The sequence below is a fragment of the Antechinus flavipes genome, chromosome 1, assembly GCF_016432865.1.
Source record: "Antechinus flavipes isolate AdamAnt ecotype Samford, QLD, Australia chromosome 1, AdamAnt_v2, whole genome shotgun sequence".
Classification (NCBI taxonomy): Eukaryota; Metazoa; Chordata; class Mammalia; order Dasyuromorphia; family Dasyuridae; genus Antechinus; species Antechinus flavipes.
The window spans coordinates 674,814,827-674,841,279 of NC_067398.1; the positions used below are offsets into that span (position 1 = coordinate 674,814,827).

At 48.7% G+C, this 26,453-nt stretch overlaps 2 protein-coding genes across 5 annotated transcripts in view; both read right to left on the reverse strand.

Annotated features, from left to right (window-relative positions):
- The window catches only part of CRTC1 (CREB regulated transcription coactivator 1), a 118,266-nt gene extending 109,110 nt beyond the window's left edge, over nucleotides 1-9,156 (reverse strand). For all 4 annotated transcript variants that reach the window (XM_051972292.1, XM_051972290.1, XM_051972291.1 and 1 more), the window contains exon 1: nucleotides 9,003-9,156. In XM_051972292.1, coding sequence (XP_051828252.1) covers nucleotides 9,003-9,128 — 126 coding nt within the window. In that variant the 5' untranslated portion in view covers nucleotides 9,129-9,156. The remainder of the gene's footprint in view (nucleotides 1-9,002) is intronic.
- An 8,429-nt stretch (nucleotides 9,157-17,585) lies between these two features.
- Nucleotides 17,586-26,453, reverse strand: part of KLHL26 (kelch like family member 26) — a 43,607-nt gene continuing 34,739 nt past the window's right edge. The window contains exons 2-3 of the mRNA XM_051972311.1: nucleotides 23,344-23,526; nucleotides 17,586-20,898 (exon numbers count right to left, since the gene is read on the reverse strand). Of these exons, the coding sequence (XP_051828271.1) occupies nucleotides 19,317-20,898; nucleotides 23,344-23,525 (1,764 nt within the window). The 5' untranslated portion in view covers nucleotide 23,526 and the 3' untranslated portion in view covers nucleotides 17,586-19,316. The remainder of the gene's footprint in view (nucleotides 20,899-23,343; nucleotides 23,527-26,453) is intronic.

The following is a 26,453-nucleotide window of genomic DNA, read 5'->3' on the forward strand; positions in this document are numbered from 1 at the left end:
ACAACATATCCAAGTTGCCCATCGGTCACTAAGCACTGACAAACTGCCTACAAAAGAAAAGTGGGAGAGAGTCCACATCCTGAGAGCTTACATTCTATCTACTGGGCTGTGCACCAGCTTCACAGACATACCAATTAATGCTTTATAAAATACACAAAGTACTACGTGGAGAGGGACATTTCCAACTGGAGGAATCAGGAAAAGCCTCTTAAAGGAGGAGGCACTGAGCTGGACCTTGAAAGAGCCTGAGAGTTCCAAGGGACTGGAATAAGGAAGGAAACTATTCCATGCACAGAGAACAAGCCATTCAAAGGAGATGGAAGGATACTGAGGAAATGGAAAGCAGACTGATTTAATGAGAAGAGAAAATGGATGGAGGAAAAGTGAAAGAGAAAGACTTGAGATGCCAAATAGAGGAGTTTGTATTTGAGCCTAGAGGCAAAAGGAGAGCCATAGATGGCTCTTAAACCAAGAAATGAGATGGTCAGGCCTTTAATTTAGGAATATTAATTTGGCATCAGTGTGAAAGAAGGATTGGAAAGACTGGAGGCAAGAAAGCCGAGTAAGAAGTCATTGCAATAATGCAAGTGAAAGGTGACAAAGATGGGCACTAGTGGGGAGTTTGTGATGTATGTGTGGTACAAATGACTGATGGGCCTTGAAGGAAGAGAGTGAAGAATGAAGCTGACTCCTGCATTGTTAACTCAGATAGCTAGAAAAAAGGGAATGCCATCAGTGGAAAAAAGGATGATGAGGAGAAATGGATTCACTGGAAAAACTAAGGAGTTGAGCTTCTGATGGGCCATACTTGAACATGCCCCTCACCCCACTATTGTGTAGCTAAGTGCAGAAAGGATCAAACCAGGATGGGGATGGGGAGGGCTCTAGGGGCTTAAGTTTTCAACCACAGCCTCTTACATTCCTTCCTAAGTCAAAAAGGAATTAGAATCTTCATCAGGAAAAGACATGTCCGGAAAAACAAACTCAAAAATCCAGGATGCCCTAGAACAAGTGCCCACAAGCTGCCAATTATTGAATAGACTATGATTTAAAAGAAGGCACAGTACTGGTTCATCTAATCAGTCTATTTTTTAAAATAATAATAATAGCTTTTATTTTTCAAAATACATGTAAAGATAGTTTTTATCATTCACCTTTGCAAAATCTGGTGTTCCAAATTTTTTTCCCTTCTCCTTTTCCCCTTTCCCCTTCTCCAATCAGCAAGTAATCCGTATGCAATTCTTCTAAACATATATCCACATTTGCCATGCTTCGGGAGAAAAATCAGATAAAAAGGAGGGGGAACATGAAAAAAAAGCAAATAATAACAACAAAAAGGTGAAAATTTCATGCTTTTATCCACATTCAGTCCTATAGTTCTCTCTCTGATTGCAGATGGCTCTTTCCATCACAAGTATTGCCTTGAATCACCTCATATCCAATCATTCTAATAGCAACTTAGGACTACTGGCTTGCCAGACACAAGCCCAAAGGAATTCTAAGGATTGAAAACTAAAGTGCTACTAACAAGCATGTCACAGAATCATTTAATGTCATAATTATAAAAAACTTTTGAATTTAGAACCTAAGTATCAAATCAAGAAGGAATCGTAGAACAGAAAACTCAGAATGTCAGAGATGAAAGGGTCCTTAGAATACAGAACAGTCAGTCAATCAACATTTACTAAGCACCTACTACATGCCAGGCACTGAGCCAAGCATTGAGGATACAAAGACAGGCAAAAATATTGTTCTTGCCTTTAAGGAGTTCTCATAATATAATGGGGAAGAAAACATGCAAATAACCATGGAAATTCAAGATACATATAATGTAAAGGGAAGATAATCTCAGGAAGTCAAAAAGGGAAGAGAGGAAAGGGAAAGGCCTCCTTTAAAAGGGAGGATTTGAGCTGAGTGTTGTAGGAAGCCAGAAAAACTGGAGGTAGAAGTAAAGAAGAAGAATATTCCAGCCAGGAGGAACAGTTGGTACAAAGACATGGAGATGGGAAATGGAGTTTTACATGCAAGGAACAGCAAATAAGTATAAGTAGATCAGAGGAAGTAAAGTATAAGAAGATTGGAAAGGTGGAAAAGGGCCAGATTGTGAGTCTGTACATGACAAACCAAGAGTCTTATATTCAATCTAGAAGTAAGAGAAAGCCAATGGAGTGTGCTGAGTAGGGGAATGGCATGGTCAAATCTGTGATTTAGGAAAACTGCTTTGGCACCTGGGTGCACAATGGACTAGAGTAGAGAAATATTCGAGGCAGGGAGACTCACCAGCAGGCTACCGCAGAATTCTAGATGTAAAGAGATAAGGGTCTATACTAGAGTGGAGACTATGGCAATAGAAAGAAGGAACAGTTACTAATTGTAATCCTGTAGGATTAGTAACTAATGTTACTAATGTAGCATCAGTAACAGAGTTACTAATAACACACAGAACATGTAGAGTGATTACAAATGAAGCTTGAGGAGGAGGATGGTGGTACCTTGGACAGTAATTAGAAAGATGGGGACATGAACTGATGCTGAGCGAAACAAGCAGAACCAGGAATATTGGATACAATAACAGCAAGAATATGCAATGATCAACTAGGAAAGGCTTGGTTCTTCTCAATGATTAGTGATCCATGGCAATCCCAATAGACTTTGGACAGAAAGTGCCATCTGCATCCAGAGAGAACTCTGGAGATTGAATATAAATCAACACATACTATGTTCACTTCTTTTTTTTTTCCTCTCTCCCATGTTTTTTTTCCCCTTTTTTGTTCTGATTTTTCTCTCCCAACATGATTCATAAAGCAATGTGTATTAAAAATTAATCAATCAATTAATTAATTAAAAATGGAGAAAGGGGAGAGTTTGAGGGGAAAGGTAATGAATTTGGTTTTGAACATGTTGAATTTAAGAAGCCTAGGGGGCACTGATATCTAGATGCCCAAAAAGGCAGTTAGTGAGAGAATTAGTTAGTGGAAATCAGCTTAGGACTTACTTCCAGAGAAAAATTAGAGCTGGACATATAGCTTTGGTTTATTTGCATCAAGAGGACCACTGAAACCACAGGATCTAATGAAAATTAGAGAGAAAGTCAGAGCTGGAAAGAAACCTTGACCATGAAACACAGAACTTCTGAGTGGAGAGACCCTAGAACACAATAAGTACTGAAAGAGAGAAGTCAGCAGTGAAAAATGTTCTAAGATCATAGAGTAGTAGCATAGACATAAATAAAAGACATGGTATCAGAGACCCGAGTTCAAATTCCAGGATCAAATAAAGTAATCCACATAAAGCACACTACAAATTCTAAAGTTCTATAGAAATAAATGCTTTTTTGCTATTATTCAGTCATTTCCCACTCCATGACTCCATTTGGGATTTCCATGGCAGAGATACTGGAGTGCTTGGTTTGCCATTTCCTTCTCCAGATCATTTTACAGATGAAGAAACAGGGCGAACACTTGCCCAGAGTCACACAGCTAATAACTGAGGCAGCATTTGATATCAGGTCTTCCCTACTCCAGGCCCAGTGCTCTAACTGCCCTTATAAATGCTAGCTATTATTAAATTTTGATCCTGTATAGTTTGGTTTCAAAGGGCCAATCGGTTCCCTTTCCTGAACTTCATTTTCTCATCTGTAAAATGGCCTAGTTCTATAACCCTGCCTCAATGACAGCATTATGTCAGCCTATGATATGATGATGTGATCTTGTGAAAGAGGCAAACCAAGAGCCCTGACAGAAGGGCTCTGACCTCTGACCCTCCCTCTCAAACAAGTCACTTCACTGCTGCAGGCAGGCTCTGGGCTAGCTCATCTCAAGGCTTTTTTCCAGCTCAGGACCCTCTGATCCTCAGGTGGTTGGGTTGTGGAGGACAAAAGGGGAGGAAGGACAGGCCCAGTCTCTTTCTTCCCTCCCAGCTTTTATGGTCTAGATGCTACAGATTCATTGATGGTTCACTGGCAGGCACCCCAAAGATAACTTAGTTGGAACCCCCTCTTTTTACAAGCAAGGTATCCGAGGCTCAGAAAGACTAGAGGCTTTCCTGAGGCCACAGGTCTGATCAATGCCAAAGCTGACACTGGAGCCCAGAGCAGGGAGTCCTTCCCTGGAGCACTGTCTTTAAGTTCAAAGGTCCAGTTTCCCCCCAGCCTCCTAGGGCTCTAGACAACCAGTGCTATTCCCATGCATAGCTACCAATCAGCCTGCATTTTCTTTTTTAATTCAATTCAATTAAGCTCCTGCTGTATGCAAGGCATTATTAATACAGTAATAAGACCAAAGCTGGCAATCTCAGAGATGAGTTAGTCGCTAAGAAACAAAATCTCTCCTAGCCCCTGCTCCCCACCAGCAGATGGCCAAGAAGTCTTAACCCTTTCTGACCATCTCCTGACACACACAAACACAGGGCATAAAAACCTGGCCTGACGCTCCTACAAGTGACAAGATATACTGCAATGTCTAATTATGCTGTTTCCTAAGGCTAGAAGCAACTAAAGGCACACTAATTACCAGGGATAACAATTAGTAGAACATAAGAGTAACAGTATCAGTGACTCCAACCCCATGACTTCACTTGGCTTACACCTGTTCTAGGTAGACCGACACTGTTCACAGAACACTTCCAAGGAGTGGCACTGGAGGTTTAAAATCTCTCCCCACTGGCCCCAACCCTCAGACCTTCACCATAGGCCCCTTGCCCGAGGCCCCGAGAAGGCAGTAGGCAGAAACATGAGCCAGGAGCCCCTCCGTTCTCACACTAACTCTGACAATCCAATCTGGCCACAGCAACTCTGCAGAGTTTGCCTTTCAGCAAAGGGAGGGCAGCACAAAAAGCACACGAAAATTTGGAAACGGTGCAACGATTTAACACACAACTAGCATTAATTAAGCACCTACTTGGTATTAAGACACTGTATTGAGCCCTGATGAAAAAGTGAAAAAGGACGATATTCTGCCCTCCTGTACTCTTCAGTCCAGGAGTTTACAATCTAGTGGGGGGGAGGGGGGAGACAGGATTAGGTCATGTATACAAATGAGTATACTGCAAGGCAGGCTGTGATGGGGAAGAGATGCAGCTTGGCACAGGAAACAGAGAATGGACCTCTAGACCCAGCCCTGACATGCACTGATTAAGGCTCTGAAAAAGTTACTTCACCTCTCAGTGGCCTCAGCAACACTCCAGGATCCTAGATTGCAAAAGAGGTGTCTGTCAGCCCTGGGGGAGAGATCTCCCCACACACACACCCCTACACCAATTAAATCACAGGCCTAGGAAAAACAAATCTGAGGAGCAAGAGGAAGGGCCTTGAGGGAGGTTTCAGGGAGGAGGCTGAGAAGAGAAAAGGCTTCCCCATGTGAGATCAGAAGGAACGCGCCCTGCCACCCAGTGTCACCAGCTTCCTGGCTGCTCCTCAAACCTAATATTCCATGTCCCAGTTCCAGGCATCCCCCCCACCTTCCCTCATGCCTAGAATGCTCTCCCTCCTTATTTCTGCCTCCTTCAAGTTCCAACCATCACCTTCTGCAAGAAATCTTTCTATAGCCTTCTTAATGCTCCCACTTCCCCATCGTAGATGAATGTTATTGAGTCTCTTCAGTCATGTCCCACTCTTCATGACTCCATTTGGGATTTTCTTGGAAAAAATACTAAAGTGGTTTGCTGCTTATTCTCCAGCTTACTTTACAGATGAGGAAACTGAAGCAAACAGGGCTAAGTGACTTGCCCAGGGTCACACAACCAGCAAGTCCCTGAGGCCAGATTTGAACCAAGGAAAAAGGCTCTTCCAGATTCCAAGCCCATTGCGGCATCTAGTATATAGTATGCCCACTCCATACTTGACAAATAGTAAGTGCTTAATAAATGCTTACTGACTGTCTAAAATGGATGACAATCTGCACGAATAAACAAGAAGATGGTCATCAACCAACATGAGTTTACTTCGTACTTGCTCTGTGCCAGATACTAGAGATACAAATACAAAAATAAAATAATCTCTATGTTCAGGGAGCTTTCTAATGGGGGGAACTATATACATCTATAAGTACAAACAAGATAAATATTAGGTAATTTGGGAGTGAGGGCAACAAGAAAGGCATCTTGGAGAAAGTGGCTCATGAGCTAAGCTTGGAAACAAGCCAGGGCTTCTAAGAGGCTGAAGAAAGGAAGAAGAACCCAAGGCAAGGAAAGGTGAGGCACCAAGTAGAATGGGCTTTTATAAGGAATGGAAACTGAATGGAAAGGGGAAGAAGGTGTAAAGGAACCTAGAAAGGTCAAGTATGGCAAGATGGTAAAGAGTTCTGGTCTGCCAACAGAGTCTATATTTTATTCTCAAAGGCTCGAGCGCCCCTGAAATTCATGGTGAAGGGGAAGGACCGTGTCCAACTTGTGCTTTGGGAAGACCAATTGGGCAGTATGTGGGGGATGGGCAAGAGTGAGGGAGGAGAGCCCAGAAATGCTGGGGCCGCCAAATGGAGAGTGGACGGGAGGCCAAATAGAGGCCCGTATTGCAATAAAGCAAGTGAGAGATTTGCAGACCCTGATGAGTGTGAGTGGGCAGAATGGACGTGCAGAGTACATGAGGGAGAATGTGAAACAAAGCTGGTAAGATGGGAGGAAGCCTTATAGGAGGAAGGCCCTTCTGTGCCCAGGCTGAGGCCTTTGTCTTTGAACCTCTAGGCAATAAGGAAGCACAAAAGCCTGCTTTAAAGCCCAGGAATAACATAAGTAGATGCATTAAAATGGTATTTGTATACCTTTCCTATAATAAATATAGCTCATCTTCACCCACAGCTCAAGCACCCTAAGAGAAAGAGAGGGGGAGCTACCACAACAGTAAGCATTTATGTAATACTTTAAATTTGGGGGCTTTACACTCATAGTCCAATTTTTATGAAATAACCCTTTAAGACAAGTAGAACAAATGTTACTGGCTTCATTTTACAAATGAGACAACTACAAGGCTCAAAAAGTGGAAGGGTCGCATAGTTGATTTCTTTATATTAGAAAATAAGCGCCTTAAGGACAGGGACTATTTTGTTGTTGTTGTTGTCAATCCTTGTATCCCCATTGCTCAGCACAAAGCCTGAACCAACTGACTAATATGCTGAATTGAGGCTCAAACCCAAATCTCCAGACTCCAAGTTCAATGATATTTCCATTACCAAGTGGTTTCCTTGGGTAACCAGCATGTACCTGCTTCACTGTGAAGATATCAAGGAGCAAAACTATAAGCAGGCAACCACAGCCAGGAAGGGGACCCGATGCAGACCCTTCTGGATGAAGCTGAGCTTCCTAGCCTCCCAGCTATCACTAAGAACTATATAAGACACAGGATCTCCAACGCTCTGTAAAATTAACAAGAAGATCTTATACTACTATTATGTCACTTTTAATCTTTCAAAGGTCTCTCACCTCATTTTATTATTTATTGCCTCACAATGGCCAATAGACAGAGAAGACGTAATTTGATAGATGAAAGAACCAAGGCACATGTTTGCTAAATGGCTAAATATACAATTAACAAAAGGAGTGGAAGAAGAAAAAGAAAATAGATTTCCTGACTCAAATTAGTCTAGTAGTTTCCAATCTGTGAGCAACATTTTTGGGTGGTAGAGGGTGGTCATGGAGTTATTTGCAAGAAAGGCAAGGGATCATCAAATCCATAAGTAAGCAAACAGATCTTTTATAGACTTGAAAAAATGTTTCATACATATGTATTTTTTTCCAAATATGTTAGATGCTACTGTGATTAAAATACATAGTCATTTAAAAGTGATGCTGAATTCATAGTGGAGTTTTGTCATTATTCTCTCAAATCACTGGATACAAATTATACATTTACCATGATTTGGGAAGGGTGGTAGGGACTAAGAAATTTTTTGATATTCAAAAGCCTTAGGAAGCATTACACTGACCACAGCTGCCTCTCCTGGCCCGGGAAACAGGGGTATTCTCTGGAATGAGACCCAACGAAGGCACCTGCATCCTCTCCCCCACCCCAAGCAATACCCAATAGGATCAAGGCAACAGTAATTCTAGAGCTTCCCCCGCCTAGGGCCCAGTGCAGCCGTGGGGGGAGGCACCTGCTCACAGAGGACTCGGGAGGGGCAGAGCTACCTGCACCTGTCCCCCACATTGGGGAAGAAAGCACCGGTGGGTTCACCAGCGCCTTGGAGCCTTCATAAGGAACTTGACTTCGCACAAAATACATACCTACAGACTCTAAAAAGTAGAATTTTCTGGCAACAAAAATAGGCACATCAATTAAAAGTTACATTTTTTTTTAAAAAAAACGTGCCTCACCAGCGCTTTTCTGCAAGTTGTGCCCCAGAGATGGCAGCTGAACTTGACTCTGCCTAGCCCTGGCTCAGCTTTAGCACTCCGGACTGGGGACACCTGTCATCTCAGGATGCTATTTGGGAACGGGGGGCTTCTCCCAATCAGGACCCTTAGGGCAGGGAACACCTGTCTCCCCCACTTAAAAAAATAAAACCTCGGGCTGCTTCCCCTCCAAGATTCCCAGGGGGAGGGACCACCTGCTTGTCCCCCCACCCCAGTACCCTGCGGGGGCGGGGCCCACCTGCTTCCTCCTCCAGACTCCTATGGGGGAGGGGTCTCCCGCTAACCTTCAAGACCCCCCTACTGGGGAGAGACCACTTGCTTCCCCAAAAACATCCCATGGGGGAGGGCCCAAAGATCCCCCCGTGAGGGAAGGGTTACCTGCTCCCCCCGAGATCCCCCCTGAGGGAGGGGTCAAGTATTTACACACACCCCCTGGACTCCACGGGGGAGGGGTCACTTGCTCCGCCAGTTCAGAGTGGGTCACTCCCCCGGCGCCCCCCGCCCCCATCCCCGCGGCCGTCGGGGCCGCGCGCGTTCCCGTCTCGTGCCCGCGCACCTCCCGTGCGCGCCCCCGCTGGGGGCGGGGAGGGGGAGGATGAGGATGATGAGGGGAGGGATGAGCGGGGGGTGAGGAGGGGTGAGGAAGGGGCTTCTCTTACCCGGGCCGCCCGCGTCAGGCTAAGGTCCTTCATCACCTCCTCGAAGGCCGCCGTCTCCTCTGCCTGCTTCTGGTTGTGCAGAGCGATCTTCTCGCTGAATTTCCGCGGATTGTTCGAAGTCGCCATCTTCTCCTCCCCTCCCGTCTCCTCCTCCTCCTCCTCCTCCCCTTCCTCCTCCTCCTCCTCCTCCACCTCCTCCTCCTCCTCCTCCTCCAGCGAAGGCCACCGCGCAGGCGCCGGGCCGGGCCGCTGGCGGCCGCAGCGCGCAAGCGCCGCCGGCGGATTCCTCGCGCAGGCGCACCAGGCCGCGCGCAGAGCCGGAGGGAAGACGCCTGCGCGGCAGGGAAAAGACGGAGAGGAGAGGGAGGGAGAGGGCGCTAAGCGCTAAGGCGCAGGCGCCACGGGCTCGTCTGCGGCGCCAGCCCGGGCTGTCGGCTGGGGGCAGCAGCCCGGGCTCTTTAGCTCCGGGCAGGGGCGGGGGCGCGCGGGCACGCGCGGGCACGCGCCTTCCTGCCATTCTCCGCTTCGGGCCACCTGCGCGCTCGTTCCCACACCCTCCTGAAAGTGCTGCTGCCCTCTCCCATCTGTTGGCTCTTTTCCGCGCTCGCTGCCTCCTCCCTGATTCGTACCTTGGTCTCTCCCCTCCAGCCAGCCCCTTAGCAGGTGTGCCGGCCGTCTGTTTCCGCTGCACCGCGAGCGCCCCCGAGTCTCCCTCCCGCGGCTCTTCGGGACCCCCTGGAGCAAGGCCCCCTCAGCCCTGGCCCTCTCTGCGTCTGTTTACTCAGTCCCACGAGGGGGTTGAGCTGGGTGAGCTCTGACACGCCGAATCCTCATGTCTCTTCCGACTCCACTGTCTCATAGGTCTACGGCAGAGAAACAGCGCGTCATCGGTGCTTTAAAAAAGAAAAAACCCATTCTAGGAACGTCTCAGGCAACGAGACACTCCTGGCCTCGAGGTGTTCGTTCCTCAAGAAACCGGGGGACGATGTGCCTCAGTTTCCTCATCTGTCAAAGGAAGATTCTGGCCCTCACCTCCCAGTGCTGTGGTCAGGAACAAATGAACACGGGTAAAAGGCTTTGCGAGTCTCAAATAGCTATATGGGCGCGAGAACTGTGGGAACTGAAGGTGGCTCACAACAGAGTATTTTCACTTTTTTTATTTGTTTTTTTTCTCATTTTTTCCCTTTTTGATCTGATTTTTCTTATGCAGCATGATAATTGTGGAAATATGTATATAAAAATTGCACATGATGGGACTACCTGCCATCTAGGGAAGGAGGGGAAAAGTTGGAACAGAAGTTTTTGCAAGGGTCAATGTTGAAAAATTACCCATGCATATGTTTTTTCAATAAAAAGCTATAATAAAAACAATTGCACATCTTTAACATATATTGGGTTACTTGTTGTCTAGGGGAGGAGATGGAAGGGAGAGAGAACAAGTTTGGAATACAAGATTTTGCACAGGCCTACAGTAGGCGTAAGGGCCAGACGTAGCTAAGGCAAGTTAGGAGTTTCTCTGACTCCCATCATCCGCAAAGCAGAAATAACAGTCCCCTCCCTCCCAGAACCCTTGCAAGGATCGAGACAATTGTCCTTTCCAGAGAGAAGTGCAAGGACATATAATAAAAATCCTTAACATCCCAGAAGCAGAGAATCCAGGAAAGGGAGAGATTTCTTCTCTTTCAAGGTCAGACAGAGGCACGCTGCTCTATCATCTTTTCTTCTACCTGAAAGTGCCTACACCTAGGAGCTACTACTAAATGCTTATCCCCCTCCCTCATGTTCCATTTGGGAGAGGAGGGGAAAAGCGGCCAGAGAGGTCAATGCAAAGCACAAATGTCACCAATCATTATTAATCATCAAAATATTTCAATCGGCACACTTATTAAGCATCTGTTGAGGTGCCAGGCACTATGCCCAGAACAAGGGAAAAATCCAAAATTGGGATGCCACCATCCTTTCCTCTGGGACTTCACAGTCTATCGGGAGGAAAGGTTATATTCACAAATAAGTACCATCCAAAACCAATGCAATCAAAGTGAGCTCCAATGGAGAAGGTCATTACCAACTGCGGGGAGGGGGAAATGTCGGACAAATCATCCCGTCCTTCAGTTAAACGGAAGGAGGCAGGGGAGTATGGGAGAGTTGAGAACTTAGGTTCATTCCTGATGCTACCTGTGTGACTTTGTCCAAATCACTTCTGAACCTGTTTCCTCATCAGGAAAGTTGGACTTGATGGTGACTAATGGATGCTGTAGATAGAACACTGGGCCTGGAGTCAGGAAGGCCTGAGTCCAACTTTTACCTCAGATACATCCTAAAGCATTTTTGCACAACTCAGGACCTTGGCAAATCACTTATTGTGATTTCTTCAACTGTAAAATAGAAGCAATAACAACATCTATCTTGATAGATGTGTGAGAATCAAATCAGATATTTGTAAAGCCTGGTACATATATGCTTAATAAATGCTTGGTTGGCTGATTGGCTGACTTTGTATCACACTGTGGGTGCCTAATAAATGTTCTTTCAATCAGTGAATTAAAACATTTCCAGAGAGTTTTAAAGGATGAGCAGGAATTCAGCAGGTGCACAGACAGGGGGATGAGAAGGGGTTGGATTATTACTAGCCTACAAATTCCTTGTGAGCGGGAATCCTAATTTATTTATCTTCATATCTCATCCAGAATGGAGCAACAGGGCTCTCTTCACAGCCTAAAAAAAAATTGGTGACTTGAACCCACAACTACGAGGAAGTGGGGGGGGGGGGAAGTGTCCGGAGGAGATCCAGCTTTGAGTCTGCAGAGGTAGAAGTAGAAATCTTCTCTCCTTGCCTCTCCCCTCCATTCCCCATCTATGTCAATCATTCTCACTTCTTGGCCATCTCCACCTTCCTCTGGCCCTGGATCAGCCATAGGAACGGATGTACCAGCATCTTCTGTCCAGGATGAACGAGCTCCACCCCATCAGGTCACTCAGGAACGGAACCCTTGGAGACAAACTCCATCCACGTGAGAGGTTCATGAACTAGACTGAATCCCCTGCTGGATGAAGGCTCCTTTCCAGACAGGGCCCCAGGGAGACCTAATTAAAACCATCTCAGCCCCACAAGTAATGAGGCCAGGAAAAAAGATCCATTTCCTTCCTTTCAAGGCCAGACCCGGGAAGGTTCCGTCACCTCCTCCTTCTCCTCCTCCTCCTGCGGAGGTCCTGGAAGAGGGGCCAAAAGTGGTGATGGGAACCTAGTAAAAAGAAAAGAGAGTGAGTGGCCCTCAGCAAGAGCCGAGTGGGTGTTCAGAGTCATCAACCTTCTCTGGTCTGTTCCCCCATCTACAAAAGGAGAGTTAGACTACATCTCCAAAAGCTCTTCCTGTTTCAAAACATGGGGAGCCTTTGAATCTAAATAGCCCTGAAATGGAGCATCCTGGGGGCAGATGGTCCCAGAAAAGTGATACTCTGATCTTTGGGTCTAGCCTGGGAAATTGCTCCATCAGTACAAGGAGGAAGATCTGGCCCTGGAAACACCCCCCCCCTCCACTACTGTGGGCAAACCCCAGGGAGATTAGGGACCCAGAAACTCCTAAAACTGAAGGAAAATGTGGAAGCAAACCCCAGATTTGAGAGTGGGAAAATCTCAATTACAAACCTCCCTCTGACACTTACATGGAGCTATGTGACCTTGGGCAAGGATGTAACTTCCCCCTCTCTTGGCCCGAGAGTCTTAATCTATAAAGCAAGGGGTTTGGACTCCACGTTCTCCAAAGTCCCTTCTGGCTCTGACATCATGGCTCTAGCTTCCTAACACATTACTCCCTTTCATGAGCTCTCCAGTCCAGCCAAACTGGCCGGCTCTGCTGTCCCTTGACATCCTATCTTCTCTCTCCGTGCCTTTGCACAAGATGTCCCCCACGCCTGGATGGCTCATCTCCTCATCGCTGCTTCCTTGTCCAGCTGAAACACCACCTCCTCCCCACCACGCACGGGCCCTGGCTGGTGCTCCAGGCGCCGTCTCCCTTTCTTCCCTCCACCCATAATTGCCAAGTATGAATTCTGTGTGCCTTAAAGAGGGGCTGGTGGTGTGATGGTTAGAGAGCTGGCTTCAGAATCCACAAGCCCCAGATTCCAGGCCCCCATCTGACATTTACAGACCGGGTCACGTGGGACAGGTTCCTTAGCTTCCCCCTGCCTTCGAGAAGAAGCTGACCGGCTTTGATGCTGGAAGTCTCCTCCTTGGAAGTCCCCTCGGACCATGAAATCACACAATTACTCCTTACCCCTGTGCCGTGCCCGGTGGATCTGCACACAAATGCATCTGTGTGTGTGCCCACCACGCTAAGCCAAACTGCAGAGAGCACAGACTGGTGGCAACCTGGGCCCACAGGGAAGCCCGGCCTGGCCCCAGTGTGCCATCCCCCCTCGCCTAGGCTGAGGGCCGGGGGGGGCAGTGCCCAGCAGGAGGTGCCCCTAGTGACAGGGCCACCAGCACCACTGCTGACCCGCTGGCAGGCAAGGGGCCCTGGAGCCTGGGGCTATGGAGGGACATGGTGGGGAGGCGCTGACTTGGGCTAGTTCCGAGAAAATTTCCTCATATGAGAGCTCTCTGTGTCAAGAAGTCAGGGGCAGGTCTCTCTATACCTGATTGGTGTGTTCTATGGGCCCTCTCAGCTCTGACATCCTGGGTTCTAAGGGCCCTCCCAGCTCTGACATCCTGGGCTCTAAGGGCCCTCTCAACTCTGACATCCTGGGTTCTAAGGGCCCTCTCAGCTCTGACATCCTGGGTTCTAAGGGCCCTCTCAGCCCTGACATCCTGGATTCTAAGGGCCCTCCCAGCTCTGACATCCCGGGTTCTAAGGGCCCTCTCAGCTCTGACCTCCTGAGTTCTAAGGGCCCTCCCAGCCCTGACATCCTGGGTTCTAAGGGCCCTCCCAGCTCTGACCTCCCGGGTTCTAAGGGCCCTCCCAGCCCTGACATCCTGGGTTCTAAGGGCCCTCCCAGCTCTGACATCCTGGGTTCTGTGGGCCCTTCCAGCCCTGACATTGTGTCATCAATTACTTTTGAGCTCAATATCTTATGATTGATGAGATTTTAAAGCTGGATGGCATCTTGCAAATTACTTTATAGATTAAGGGGAGTGACTTGCCCAAGATGACAAAGTTATTCTCTCGACAGCCAGAAGGAAGCAGCTCCCCAATTCCCACCCATACCCCCCCTGCCCCAAGAGATGAGGGCCCTCCCTCCTTTCACTTCCAGCTTGTTTTATAGACATTCCCAGGCACCCAAAGCATCTGCGCCCAAGATGACAGCTCCCTGGCGGCAGCAAGTGGCGGGTGGGCAAGCGTGGGCGGTCCGTGGGTCCACAGAGTGACTGCTCCATCTGCTCCAGTGGGCTTCCCTGTGCCAGCCAGGTACTTCCCGGGCCTGTAGCACGATTTCTGCTCAGTGCGACTGCAGTGACTCATAGTTAGTTGTCATCATACACTAGGGCTGATTTTTTTCCCTCAACAGTGGGAGGGGGGTGGAGGAGGGAATGAGGATGGAGCAAAGTCCTATCCCCCAGACCCACTGACACCCCCCAGATATCTCGGTACCCAAACTGAGCAAGGGCAGAGAAGCTGCCTCTCTGGTCCCAAGGTTACAGCTTCTCACATCCTTCTGAGCCTGGACTCCTTAAGCATCTTAAGGATGCTGAGAACATCAGGGAAAATTACAGCAAAGTTTTGGAGACCAATGGAGCACAATCTGTTCTCAGCCTAGGAAAAAGGTGATGGACAAGGGGAGGAAGGGGATACCAAACAATAACTGGGGCCCCTTTCTCTAAGGAGTCTGGTGGGATATAGTAAAAAGATAGTAGTGAATTTTTTTTTTAATAAGACACATTGAGTCTTAGCTTTGCCATTTACTAGCTAAATAATGGGGTGGGGGGGAGGGAAAGAAAGGGATTAAGCATTTATTAAACACCTACTATGTCCCCAGGGACTAATGCTTTATATCTCATCTGAGATAACAAGGTAGGTGCTATTGTTACTCCCATTTTACAAATGGGGAACTGAGGCAGAGATTAAGTGACATCACACAACGAGGGAAATATCTGAGGCTGAATTTGAACTCAGGCTTTCTGAATGCAGGACTATTGCTCTATCCTATCCACTGGGCCATCGGCTGCCTCTTGAGTTACAAGTGTTCACATTAATAGAGATTAAGGCTCACATAGAACTTCCCTTACAAAAATCCAGAAAGGTGAGTAGTGTACAGATAAAGAGATTAAGGAAACAAGGATACCAAGTTTGGAAGCATTAAGACCTAAAGCTCAAATTCACATCTGACTCAATTAGTTGGATTAATTCCACCTGCTGGCCACTATACCCTTCACATACTCTCTTTCGAAACCTCTGCTATCTTGGTAAGTCTCTTGCATCTCCAAGTCTCACTTTCACCACCTATGAAATGGGTTTTGCTAGATGGCCTTTGAAGTCCCAGACCCGAGAGGCTGTACTGGTCCTAAGTCTCCTGTTTAAGCCTGTGTCCCCATCTACAAAATAGGGGTGACTACCTCATAGAGTGGGTTAAAGATGGAGGTTTGCACATGATAAGGTGCTACAGATTATTATTGCTAATATTTGCAGGTTCTCTCAAGAATTGTGGATAAGATTTTTCTTGTGCAGTAAGATAAATGTATAAACATGTACACATATATTGTATTTAATTTATACTTTAACATATTTAACATGTATGGGACTACCTGCCATCTAGGGGAGGGGGTAGGGAGGAGGGGAAAAATTGGAACAGAAGGTTTTGCAAGGATCAATGCTGTAAAATTACCCATGCATATGTTTTGTAAATAAAAAGATATAAAAATAATAATAATAAAGAATTATGGGTAATGGGAAAGTGAGGGTCTCTGTGGAATGTAAGCTTCTGAAGGTGAGGGGACTGCTCATTTTTGTCTTGGGACCCTTAGCACCTGGCACTGAGCTGATCTGAACGGCATCTGGAGGGTTTCTGGGTAGCATGGAGCCAAAGATCTGCACCCAGGGGCGCGTGCCCAGTGCTGGCCAGAGAGGCCATCGGAGCCCTCCCCCCCTCGGCCTCCTCAGCCTCGCACGACAGCTTTCTTCCCCAGCCCAGCCTTACCAGAGCCAGGGCTGGACTCGGCGCCAGCTGGGGGGTGACGGGCGGATGGGAGAGGGCGGGGAGCCCTCTCTACATCAAGCTGGCCCAGGGACACCCTGCATTTTCCCACAGCCAGAGCCCAGGTGCAGAGGGAAGCTTCTGCTCTTGCTGAGCCCAGAGCTGCGCAGAAACAGGACATCTGGAATGGGAGCGTTCTCGCAGTCTCTGTCCCCACTCAGGACGGCCATCCGTTCCACAGCCTCGTGATGTCCATCAGGGATAGGCAGGAGGCTGGAAGCCCCTAAATCCTCCCTCTGCACTAACATGAAGAGAAAAGCTTTAAAAAACAATTGCTGGTGGTTTGGGGTAGATTTTTTTTTTTTGAAGGACACAAACGTTTGCAAAGTTAAGTTCCAAGGCAGTTTCTGGTAAATTGAAAACAGCTTTTTAGCTTTTAAAGTTTACAGTACAAAAAATAATTTTCCCTTCTCTTCCAGGGGGGAAAGGCATTCCACCAACCAGGCGAGATTGTTCTGCACAATCCCTGGGTAATGGATCTGCCCCTAGATAGGAAGGCCCCACCCCCACACCTCTGCCAGCTGTTCGGGAACAAGATGTTCAGAGGTGCGAGCTGAGCTGGGGGACTCAGACCTGGCAAGGAGGCCCCAGCCCCGCCGAAGGGACCGGCGCCCTTTACTCCTCGCAGCCCAAAGGACGGCTCCAGGGGAGGCACCCCCGGGGGCTCCCCAGCAAGGACCCCCCCATGAGCCTGAGATCAGGACCTGGAGGCCAGGGTCCCCGTCTGGCACCTCTCCCCCGTTTCGGCCCCCCGGGGGCACTGGGCCCACTGCCTGGGAGGGCCCAGCCTGCTGGCACAGGGTCTTGTGTGCGGATGTATGCTTCAGAGCAGGATCCCAGAAGCATTGGTCTTGGAAGAATGTCCATGAATGTCAAACATTCTCGAAAAACATGTAACCAATAAGTTGCGTGTTCTCTGCAGATCAGCGAGGAAGGAGGCAGATCATAAAAGGGGGGGGGGCTTCTCTCTTGCACAGAATATCCCTTCGGTCCATATGGAAGGACAAATGACTTCATGCTTGGTTTGGGGCCTGCCCAGTTTCTCCAACCTCAACCTCCTGGGACCAGGCCAGTCCCCCCTCTCCTCCCCCGCCGCTTCAGCCACCCCAATCTGAACTCACACCCCCCACCCCACCGGGCCTCTGGAGCCAGAAACGAGCTAGCTCTGGGAAGGGGAGGGAGGGAATCGTGCCCCTCTAGACACCCAGTGATGGGCATGTGGCGCCACAGGGGGCACCTCTCTCTGGGTCGAGTGGCAAGGAAGAAAAGGGGGGAAGGGGAGGGAAGAGAAAGGATCAGCATGAAAACGAGGAGAGGAATTTTAACAACAGAACATAACCGACATTAGATGAACCTCCAAAAACAAAAGTCTGAAAATAATATTGCCGCCAGAGATTTCACCCTTGGATAAGAATTTTATTTGACTGCATTTTCCAAAAGTTGGCAGAGATCGCTCAGGGTGGCTGCAGCTGCATTGCTAGTGCCCCCTAGCCGGGCAGGGGCTCCCCCGGCCACCTCTCTTTCCATGACACAAGATCCCCAACATGCTGAGAGGGGAGAGAAAAATAGCTGGGGCCAAGCATTAGCAGACCTTTCAGAGGTCAACGGTGGGGCCGCACAAACCGTAAAAAAAAAAAAAAATAGACACAGGGAGAAAAAATGACTCTTGTAAGACAGGAGGTACCGGCCTACAAAGAGATTTTATCCCTCAAGTATTAGTATCAAAGGAGACATCCAAAATTACCTCAAGAGGATACAAATTTTTATTTAAGTAACATCGGGTCCGTCCTTCAGAGCCTTAGCCAACAGAACAGAGATGGCTAAGAAATGGGTTGGAATCCTTGTGGGAAGAGAAGTCAGAGACATTCGAGGGATTCCTGTCTACTGCACCACAAGAGAGAAGAAAAAGCTCTTGGGATCCAGGGTCCCGAGTTCAAGTTCTGAGTCGGCAACTCACTAACCACCTGAATGCACAGGCGATTTCCTTGTTTCCGAACCTCATTTCCCCATCTATAAAATGGGGTTAAAAATACTTGTGCTCACTCAGTGGTCAGTAAAAATGCTGCTTTGCAAACCTTGGAGAGCTATCAAAATGGGGAAATAAATGAAGATGATGATGATGAGCAAAAGAGAAATCAATAAGGTTTTGACCCGAAGGGGATATGGGAAGGTAACTGAAAGTAAATGGGACACAGGAGAATAAGACGGGTCTCCAGGGCTTGGGAAACAAGCTTCTCCGTTGCTCCCCATTAAGACCCCGTCCAGAACTTACTGGGCAAGTTTAAAAACAGATTGGAACCGATGACCTTTGAGGACTTCGGCCATCTCCAGAGCTGTCTTTGGTTGTTCGTTTACACTGAGAAAAGTGGGTGAGGAAGGCGGCTCTAAAGCCAGGCAGGGAACCAGGTGCAGGAATGACTTCCTCGGGGAGGGTAGCGACTGCCCCGGGGGACGGGCTCATGACTGCACTCTGCAGATTGACATCTCCATGCATCTCAGGCATCGGGAGAAACTCACTTATTGAGAGGCAAGAATGCGCTTTCATCATCCATAAACCTCAACTATTTCAGTCTCTTTCTGCTCCTGGAGGTCCGTATGTTATAAAAGTTTTGGTTAAATTTATTTTAGAAACACACGCACAAAGCAACTTGGAATGGAGAGGGGGGAGAGACAACTTTGGGGAGCCACTCAACACTAATGAAATCATGTCTGGACTCATTCGGAAACAACGGGGCCGAAAAAAAGGACACAAAGAAGCAAAGTAAAACTAATGGCCTAAAACAAAAGTCGGATGGGGGCTCTCTCATTTGTGACAAACAGAGTGAAGAAATGGTGAGCGAGGAGGCGGGGAGGGAGCAGCCCGCGATGCGATTTTCAGCCATGACACGTTCGGCCCAGTGCCCTGGCAAGAGCTCTCGGCTCCCCCGACTGCCAGAATCTTAGACGAGAGGAAGAGGAGGGACCCCGGGGACGGATATCCACACTCCTGACCCCGGCCCTCGCTCTCCCCTGGCCTTTGGCACAGAGAGTTACTGGCAAAGCGAGACAAGACCCACAGAGCCGTCGCCGGAAGCCGCGTGCAGATGGCGAGGCGCACCCGGGCCGCGGCCCGGGGGCCTCCCAGGGCTATCTCTGCGCGGTGATCTGCGGCAGGAGAACAGGCGCGCAAGCGATGCCCGCGAAGGACTCGGGAAAGTGCATGTCCCTCTCCCACTCGTCCGTCTCCGTGTTGTACACCTGCACGATGCTGGTCACGTTGTTCAGGTGCCAGTTGTAGCCCCCCACGATGTAGATCTTCCTCTCCAGGAGGCAGCAGCCGGCCTCCGACTGGCCCGCCCGCATGGGGCTTACCGTGGTCCACTGGTCGGCCTCCGGCACGTAGTACTCCACGGCCAGCACGTCAAAGCAGCGGTCCACGTGGTCCATCCGGCCCCCAAGGGCGTAGATGCGACTGCTGGTGCTGACCATGGCATGCAGGACGCGGGGCTCGTTCATGGGGGCCTTGAACTCCCACTGGTCCACCGAGGGGTCGTAGCAGTGCAGGGCTTTCTTGTCCTCCACAGAGATGCCGTAGCCCCCGGAGATGTAGAGCCTCCCGCTGACGGCGGCTCCGGCGTGGCCCCACGTGCGGCGCTTCAGCGAGCACACGTAGGACCACTCGTTCTTCCTGGGGCAGTACTTCTCCACCGAGGCCAGGCTCCCGGCCCGGTTGCGCCCGCCCGTGGCGTACATCATCCCGCACAGCACGTTGAGCTGGAACTGGATGCGGCTCTCCTGCATGGCCTGGATGCGGAGCCACTGGTTGAGGTGGGGATCGTAGCGGTAGCAGATGTCCACGGCGCCCTCGCCGCTGCGGTACTGCAGGTGCTGGCCCCCTACCACGTACACGAAGTTGTCCAGCACGGCCACGCAGGTGTGGCTGCAGCCCACCTCCATCTCCGTCAGCTCCTTGAACTGGCGGCAGCCGGGCTCGGGCAGGTGGTACACCTTGCCGCTGACCGTGCGGTCGTTGTCCGTGTAGGGCGTGCCCCCGAACGTGATGAGGGAGAGCACGTCGGAGCGGATGCTGGTGCGCGGAGACTGCATCTCGTGCTGCCGGAAAGGCAGGATCTGGTAGTTAAAGGCCTCCAGCAGGTACTGGCGGCAAAGCACGTCCTCCACCATGATGTCCAGGGTCTGGACGCTGTCCACCAGCTCCGAGGACTTCATGAGCGGGAAGCGGATGTGGCAGAGCACCTGGCTGGCGCCCGGCCGGCGCGCGGGGTCGTACTGCAGCCAGCGGATGGCCGCGCGGAACAGGTCGATCTCGCTGCAGCTCTTCAGCTTGTTGCTCTGCAGGAAGAAGACCAGGCGCTCTAGCGGCAGGTGCAGGAAGTCTTCCTCCTCCGAGATCTGCAGGAAGTGCCGGAAGGTGAAGGCATCCACCGACTCCTTCAGGGAGGCCAGGCTGAAGGTGGTGGCCATCTGGCCGATGTTGAGGCAGGTCTCCACGCTCATGGCCGACTTCAGGAACTCCTCGCAGAGCTCCACCACGGGCACCATCTGCAGGAAGACCGCGGCGCCCAGGACATCCTGGATGCAGTCCAGGTCGAGGGTCACCTCAGCGCTGTAGGCAAAGTCGATGATGTGCTTCAGGCCCTTGGCCGACACCCCCTTCAGCTCAATGATGTCCTGGCTGGCTTCTCGCATCCCACCCGTGAACATCGCCCTGGAGGTCAGAAACAAAGAGCGGGTTTGGTCGGTAACACGGACAGGCTCAGGCCCGACGCCCCGAGGAAGGACCAGGGGCAAGGGAGCCTGAGCCTGACAGGAGCACCCGCCCCAAACCCCCGGGCCCAGCCTGAGGCACTGCTCCCGGCCTGTTAATTATTAAACGGCCACTCCCGACACTGCTGCAGCTGGAGGAAGAGGCTTCCAAACATCCGCCGGAACCGGCCAGTCCAACTCAGCTCGAGATCCAGAGTTATGGAAAGCAGCCCCATGGGCCCGGGATGGCCGCGGCTCACCAAAACCAGAACCAGCTCAGGGAGTGGCCCCTGCCAGCTATCTATCATCCAGGATCCGCCAGGGTCTTTCCCAACTCTCCCTACCAGCCTGTCCACTCCAGAAAGGCAGCGCAGGGGCTCATTCTTTCATCTGTACAGCCTCCAACACCCGGGACCTTGCAGAGAGCAGGCAGGGGCCCGAGCTGTGCAGGAAGGGTCCCCGAAAGGGAGGGCCCTGCTGTGACCAGTGAATTCCTCACCCCCAGCCCCACCACAGCGGGCCTCAGGAGACAGGCAGATCCCTAAACTAGGGCAATGTATGAGCAGACACGCAGTGATCATTTGCCAAAGGGACATCAGAAGATGGAATCAAAGGCAATGTAATCCAGCGGTGAGCCCTAACCCCCAGCAGGGAGAGCGGAGTGCAAACCTTGCCTCTGCCGCTTAATGCCTTGTGAGCCTGGAATCAAGTTAAGAAAACTCAGGGGACTGAATGCAGAGCTTATTTGGTTTCTCTCCCTGTCCCTGCACTGTAGCCTAGCACTGTGCCTCATGCACAGAAGGCAATAAATGGACACTTTCTCAAGCCCTAATGACTCTGAATCTCAGTTTCCTGACCTGTAAAAGAGGGACAATAATATCTGTATGATTTCCCTCCAAGGGACAGGGGAGGGGAAGAGGGAAAAGAGGGGGAAGAAGAGGAGGGAGAAAAAGGGGGAGGAAGAGGATGAGAAGGGAGAAAGGGAAGGATAAAGAGGGATCCTTGGCTCCAAGGTCACTTTCTCCAGAGTACCTCTCCTGATCCATCATGAGTGTCAACCCACCTCTTCATGCCCAACACTACACATAGGTAGGGACTGTTATATTGTGTATAAAGAAAGCCTTATGGGCTAGTGCCTTAGTTCCATGAGGGCAAAGATTACCACTGGATCTCATTCTAGGAGTCAGCAGAGTGCCCTGTATGAATGTAGAAGGCATCTCAGAATTGTCTGTGGTGTAACAGCAAGATTTTGTGAGGATCAACTAAAAGAGTCTTAGCTCTTCCCGGCAGTGCAGCAATCCAAGACAATTCCAATAGACTTGGGATGGAAAATGCCATTTGCCCCTAGAGGAAAACTATGGAGATTGAAGCATACTATTTTCACCTTCATTTTGGCTTGAATTTTCTTTCTTGTGGCTTTTCCCTTTTGTTCTGATGTTTCTTTCACAAAATGACTAATATGGAAATAAATTTAAAATGATTGTACATGTATAACCTATATTAGATTGCCAGCTCTCTTGGGGAGGGGAGGTAAGGGGAAAAGGGAGGGAACTGTGGAACTCAAAATCTTACAGAAATAAATACTGAAGACTATCTTTACATGTAATTGGAGAAAAATACTATTAATTTAAAAAAGAGAAATGTCTGTAGTATTTGTATTCTCAGGATGCCTCTGGTCTAGGCACCTGCTACACAAATAAGAACTTAATAAACACCCCAATTAAACATTTCTGAGCTTTCTAAGCTGTTCTCAGTCTGGAGAGAAGCCATGAGTGCCAAGTAATAGCACAAAAAAAGAGATTTGGGAGCACTGAGTCCCAGAGATGGGACTGAGCTAACCTGGACCAAACACCAACCTTCAGTTGGAAATATGACCAGTACTTCTGCAGCACCCAAGAAGTGGAGAGAGCCCAGAGCTTTCCCACAGGCACCTATGGAAGTGATTACTGCCAGAAGATACAAGACACTCCACCTTCAAGAACTGTCCCCAGCATGTCAGAGAGAGCACAAGACTACAAAATAATGGCCAAATCCTCTCTGTTAGGCCATTTGTGGTCTCTAGAAGTGGAGATGATTAAGTTGAAAAGGGTCAGGCCAGTCTACCACACATTTAGAAGGTAAGCAATATGATATCAATTATACATGAGAAGAGGTGCAGAACATATTTTCATATGAGCCATATTTTAAAAAGGGGAGGAAGATGGGAGGAAGGAAGGAAGGATGGAAGGAAGGAAAGGAAGGGAAGAAAGGAAGGGAAGGAAGGAAGGAAAGGAGGGAAGTAGGGAGGGAGGGAGGGTAGAAGGAAGGGAGGGAGGAAGGGTTAGAGAAGACAACAACAACATCAAAAAGATGGCTAAGCTCTATCTTTCAGGAGAAGAGTCAGTCTTTTCTCCTTTGCTGGTCTCACCTGAAATAGTCACTGCAGGCAGCCAAGACCACCTTGTGGACTTGAAATGCCTCATTGTTGATGGTGAGGATGACATCCAGGAGCTGGCCCTGGGCTCTGAGAGTGGCCAGTCCTTGCAGGAGGGTTGTGCTGTGGCCAGGAGCAGAGAAGGTGCATTTGAGGGCCCCATTCTTATCAGCCATGCTGCATAGAAGAAAAAAACAGGAAAGAAAAGTCTTCAGAAATCCTACCCAGGATTCTCAGGAACCTGATGGCCCAAGGAGTTCTGAAAGGCAGAGCAATTTAGGGAAAGCAAGAAAAAAATCACGTTAGACTCTTCCCAATGCCCCTTATCAATCCCTACATCCAGGGCCTCCCATTTGGAAGATTGCTTATATTCCATGATCTCTTAAACAGCCAAACCTTTGTGTTTTAATGTCTCCAGAGTCATTTCTGCCCCATACCTGTTCCTTCACCTACAGTTCCAGCCTTTACAAAATACTGTCTGTTCGGGAGAGAGAAGAATAGGAGAAAACCCCTCTGAAGTTTCATAAATTCAAAATCTCTAGGCAGTCACTGAGCAATGAGGCTTTGTGCCAAGTCCCTTGCCCTATATAGGTCTGAATTTTCTTATCTATAAAATGAACAAGTTAGACTGAGTGATTCCTTACCTAGATGTTAAGATTCTGTGATATTAAATTTGAGGATCTTACCTAAACTCTGACATTGCATTCTAAGAGTCTTTCTAGCGCAAATGTTTTATATTTTAAGGACCCTCCCAGTAACATTCTGAGTTCTAAGGACCCTCCCAGCTCTGACCTCCTGGGTTCTAAGGGCCCTCCCAGCTCTAACACACTATGTTCTAAGGGCCCTCCCAGCTCTAACACACTATGTTCTAAGGGCCCTTCCAACTCTGACCTCCTGGGTTCTAAGGGCCCTTCCAACTCTGACCTCCTGGGTTCTAAGGGCCCTCCCAGCCCTGACATCCTGGGTTCTACAAGCCCTCTCAGCTCTGACCTCCTGGGTTCTAAGGGCTCTCCCAGCCCTGACATCCTGGGTTCTACGAGCCCTCTCAGCTCTGACCTCCTGGGTTCTAAGGGCCCTCCCAGCCCTGACATCCTGGGTTCTAAGGGCCCTCCCAGACCTGACATCCTGGGTTCTACGAGCCCTCTCAGCTCTGACCTCCTGGGTTCTAAGGGCCCTCCCAGCCCTGACATCCTAGGTTCTAAGGGCCCTCTCAGCTCTGACCTCCTGGGTTCTAAGGGCCCTCCCAGCTCTGACCTCCTGGGTTCTAAGGGCCTTCCTAACTCTGACCTCCTGGGTTCTAAGGGCCCTCCCAGCCCTGACATCCTAGGTTCTAAGGGCCCTCTCAGCTCTGACCTCCTGGGTTCTAAGGGCCCTCCCAACTCTGGCATCCTGTGTGCTACATTCTAAGAGTCCTCTGAGCCTTGACATCTGGTATTCTAGGTTTTCTGCTATAAAGTCCCCTTTAGCTCTAACAGTCTGTATTCTTTTCTAAAGTTCTTTCCAGATCTGAAATCTGAGGCTTCTTCTAGGAAGAACTCCCACAACATCTCCAAGCTAGGAGACTTAGGCCGTCCTATTTTTTGTCCCACACATCAACGGGGCGTCCTCCCCCAAGCCTGTCTAGGTTAGCACGCCTGCCCCACTCCCTTCAACCATGGAGCCACCTACGCAAATGAATCCTCTCCATTAAGCTGCTCTTTGCACTTTGGCCAATAATTCCCAAATTAATTTCCCTGATGTGGCGCTATTTCCATTAAGGCTGAGCACTTCACATAGTAATTTCCATCTTCAACTGCACTTGACCAAAAGCCATAAATTGCCCCAGTGTCTTTTCAGGAGAATTAAACTGACAAGACTGTCATATCTACCACATGCCTTGGAAGGGAAGCCTGTCAACAGCTAAACCAAGCCCTCCAGGAGAATAGAGATCAGTGGCTTTCTAATAATAATAATCACAGCCCCCACAGGCAGTGGGAAGGTAGCACAAAAGAGTGCTTTGCCTCTGAAAAGTGCTGGATCGCCCCCAATTTCAAGATGAGGAAATTGAGAAGGGAGTGAGCCCTTGCCCAAAGTTATACAGCAAATTCATGCCTGAAAATTCACCCCAAGCTGAAGACTCAAACCCGAGGCTCATTATTCCCAGCACAATGCTCATATACAATCAAAGTAAGAAAGCATTCATTGCCCACAGAGAGTCTTATGGTAGCCACCTCATTTAATAAGGAATTGAATTTTAAAGCCTTAGAGGTGAGATGTCTTTACAACTAGGAGAAGGGACACTTTTTTTCTTTTCTTTTTTAAAAAATTAAATCAATCCCATCTGCTGGAAAAGACTTTTAGCCTTAGTGGACCACCCCCTCCCTCAAGAAATAAAGGAAGGAAGTAGCTGCTAGAAAATATGTTCCTAAAAATGTAAATATTTCTCTCTATATTTGATTTTTAAAGCAAAATTAAAAAAAAAGTATGGACTCCATATTTCTAGTCTCTCCTTTCTCCAATCCATCCTATATTTAAAAGCCAGATTATTCTAAAGCTAATGGTCTACCTCATAATGCCCTCACTCAAACATCTTTAAGGGCTCCCTAGTTCCTGTAGCATAAAATAAAAGCTTCATATCCTGGTATTTCATGCTTTTTCACAAGGGCCAAAAATGGTTTCCTAGTTGCTTTTGGAACTCAACATGCCTTTCCTTTCTTTCTTTAGCATTTAAAAATGCTTTTAAAAAATTCTGAACTTAGCAAATACCAAGAAATGAGCATTTTTATCTACAAAGAACAGAAAAAGAGACTGGCATCAACACCACAGAGAGCATGCTTGTCTCTCTAAGCACAGCAAATTCAACACATCATTTTCAAAGCTGTCCTAAATCATCAGGGTTTCTTCCTGACTTTCTGCCCATTCTCTTCTGGACATCTTTGAAAATCAGCTTGTCCTTTCCCACCTCGAATGTTCAGACAAGCCTTTCCCGAGAGGCTGAAAATGTACTACTCTTTACTACTAAAGATGTACTCCATCTTTACAAAGATGGAGATCTCTGACTCAGAAACTCTGATCTCTTTTTAAAGCTTACTTTCTCTGTGATAATTTCCCAGATCTCCCTCCTC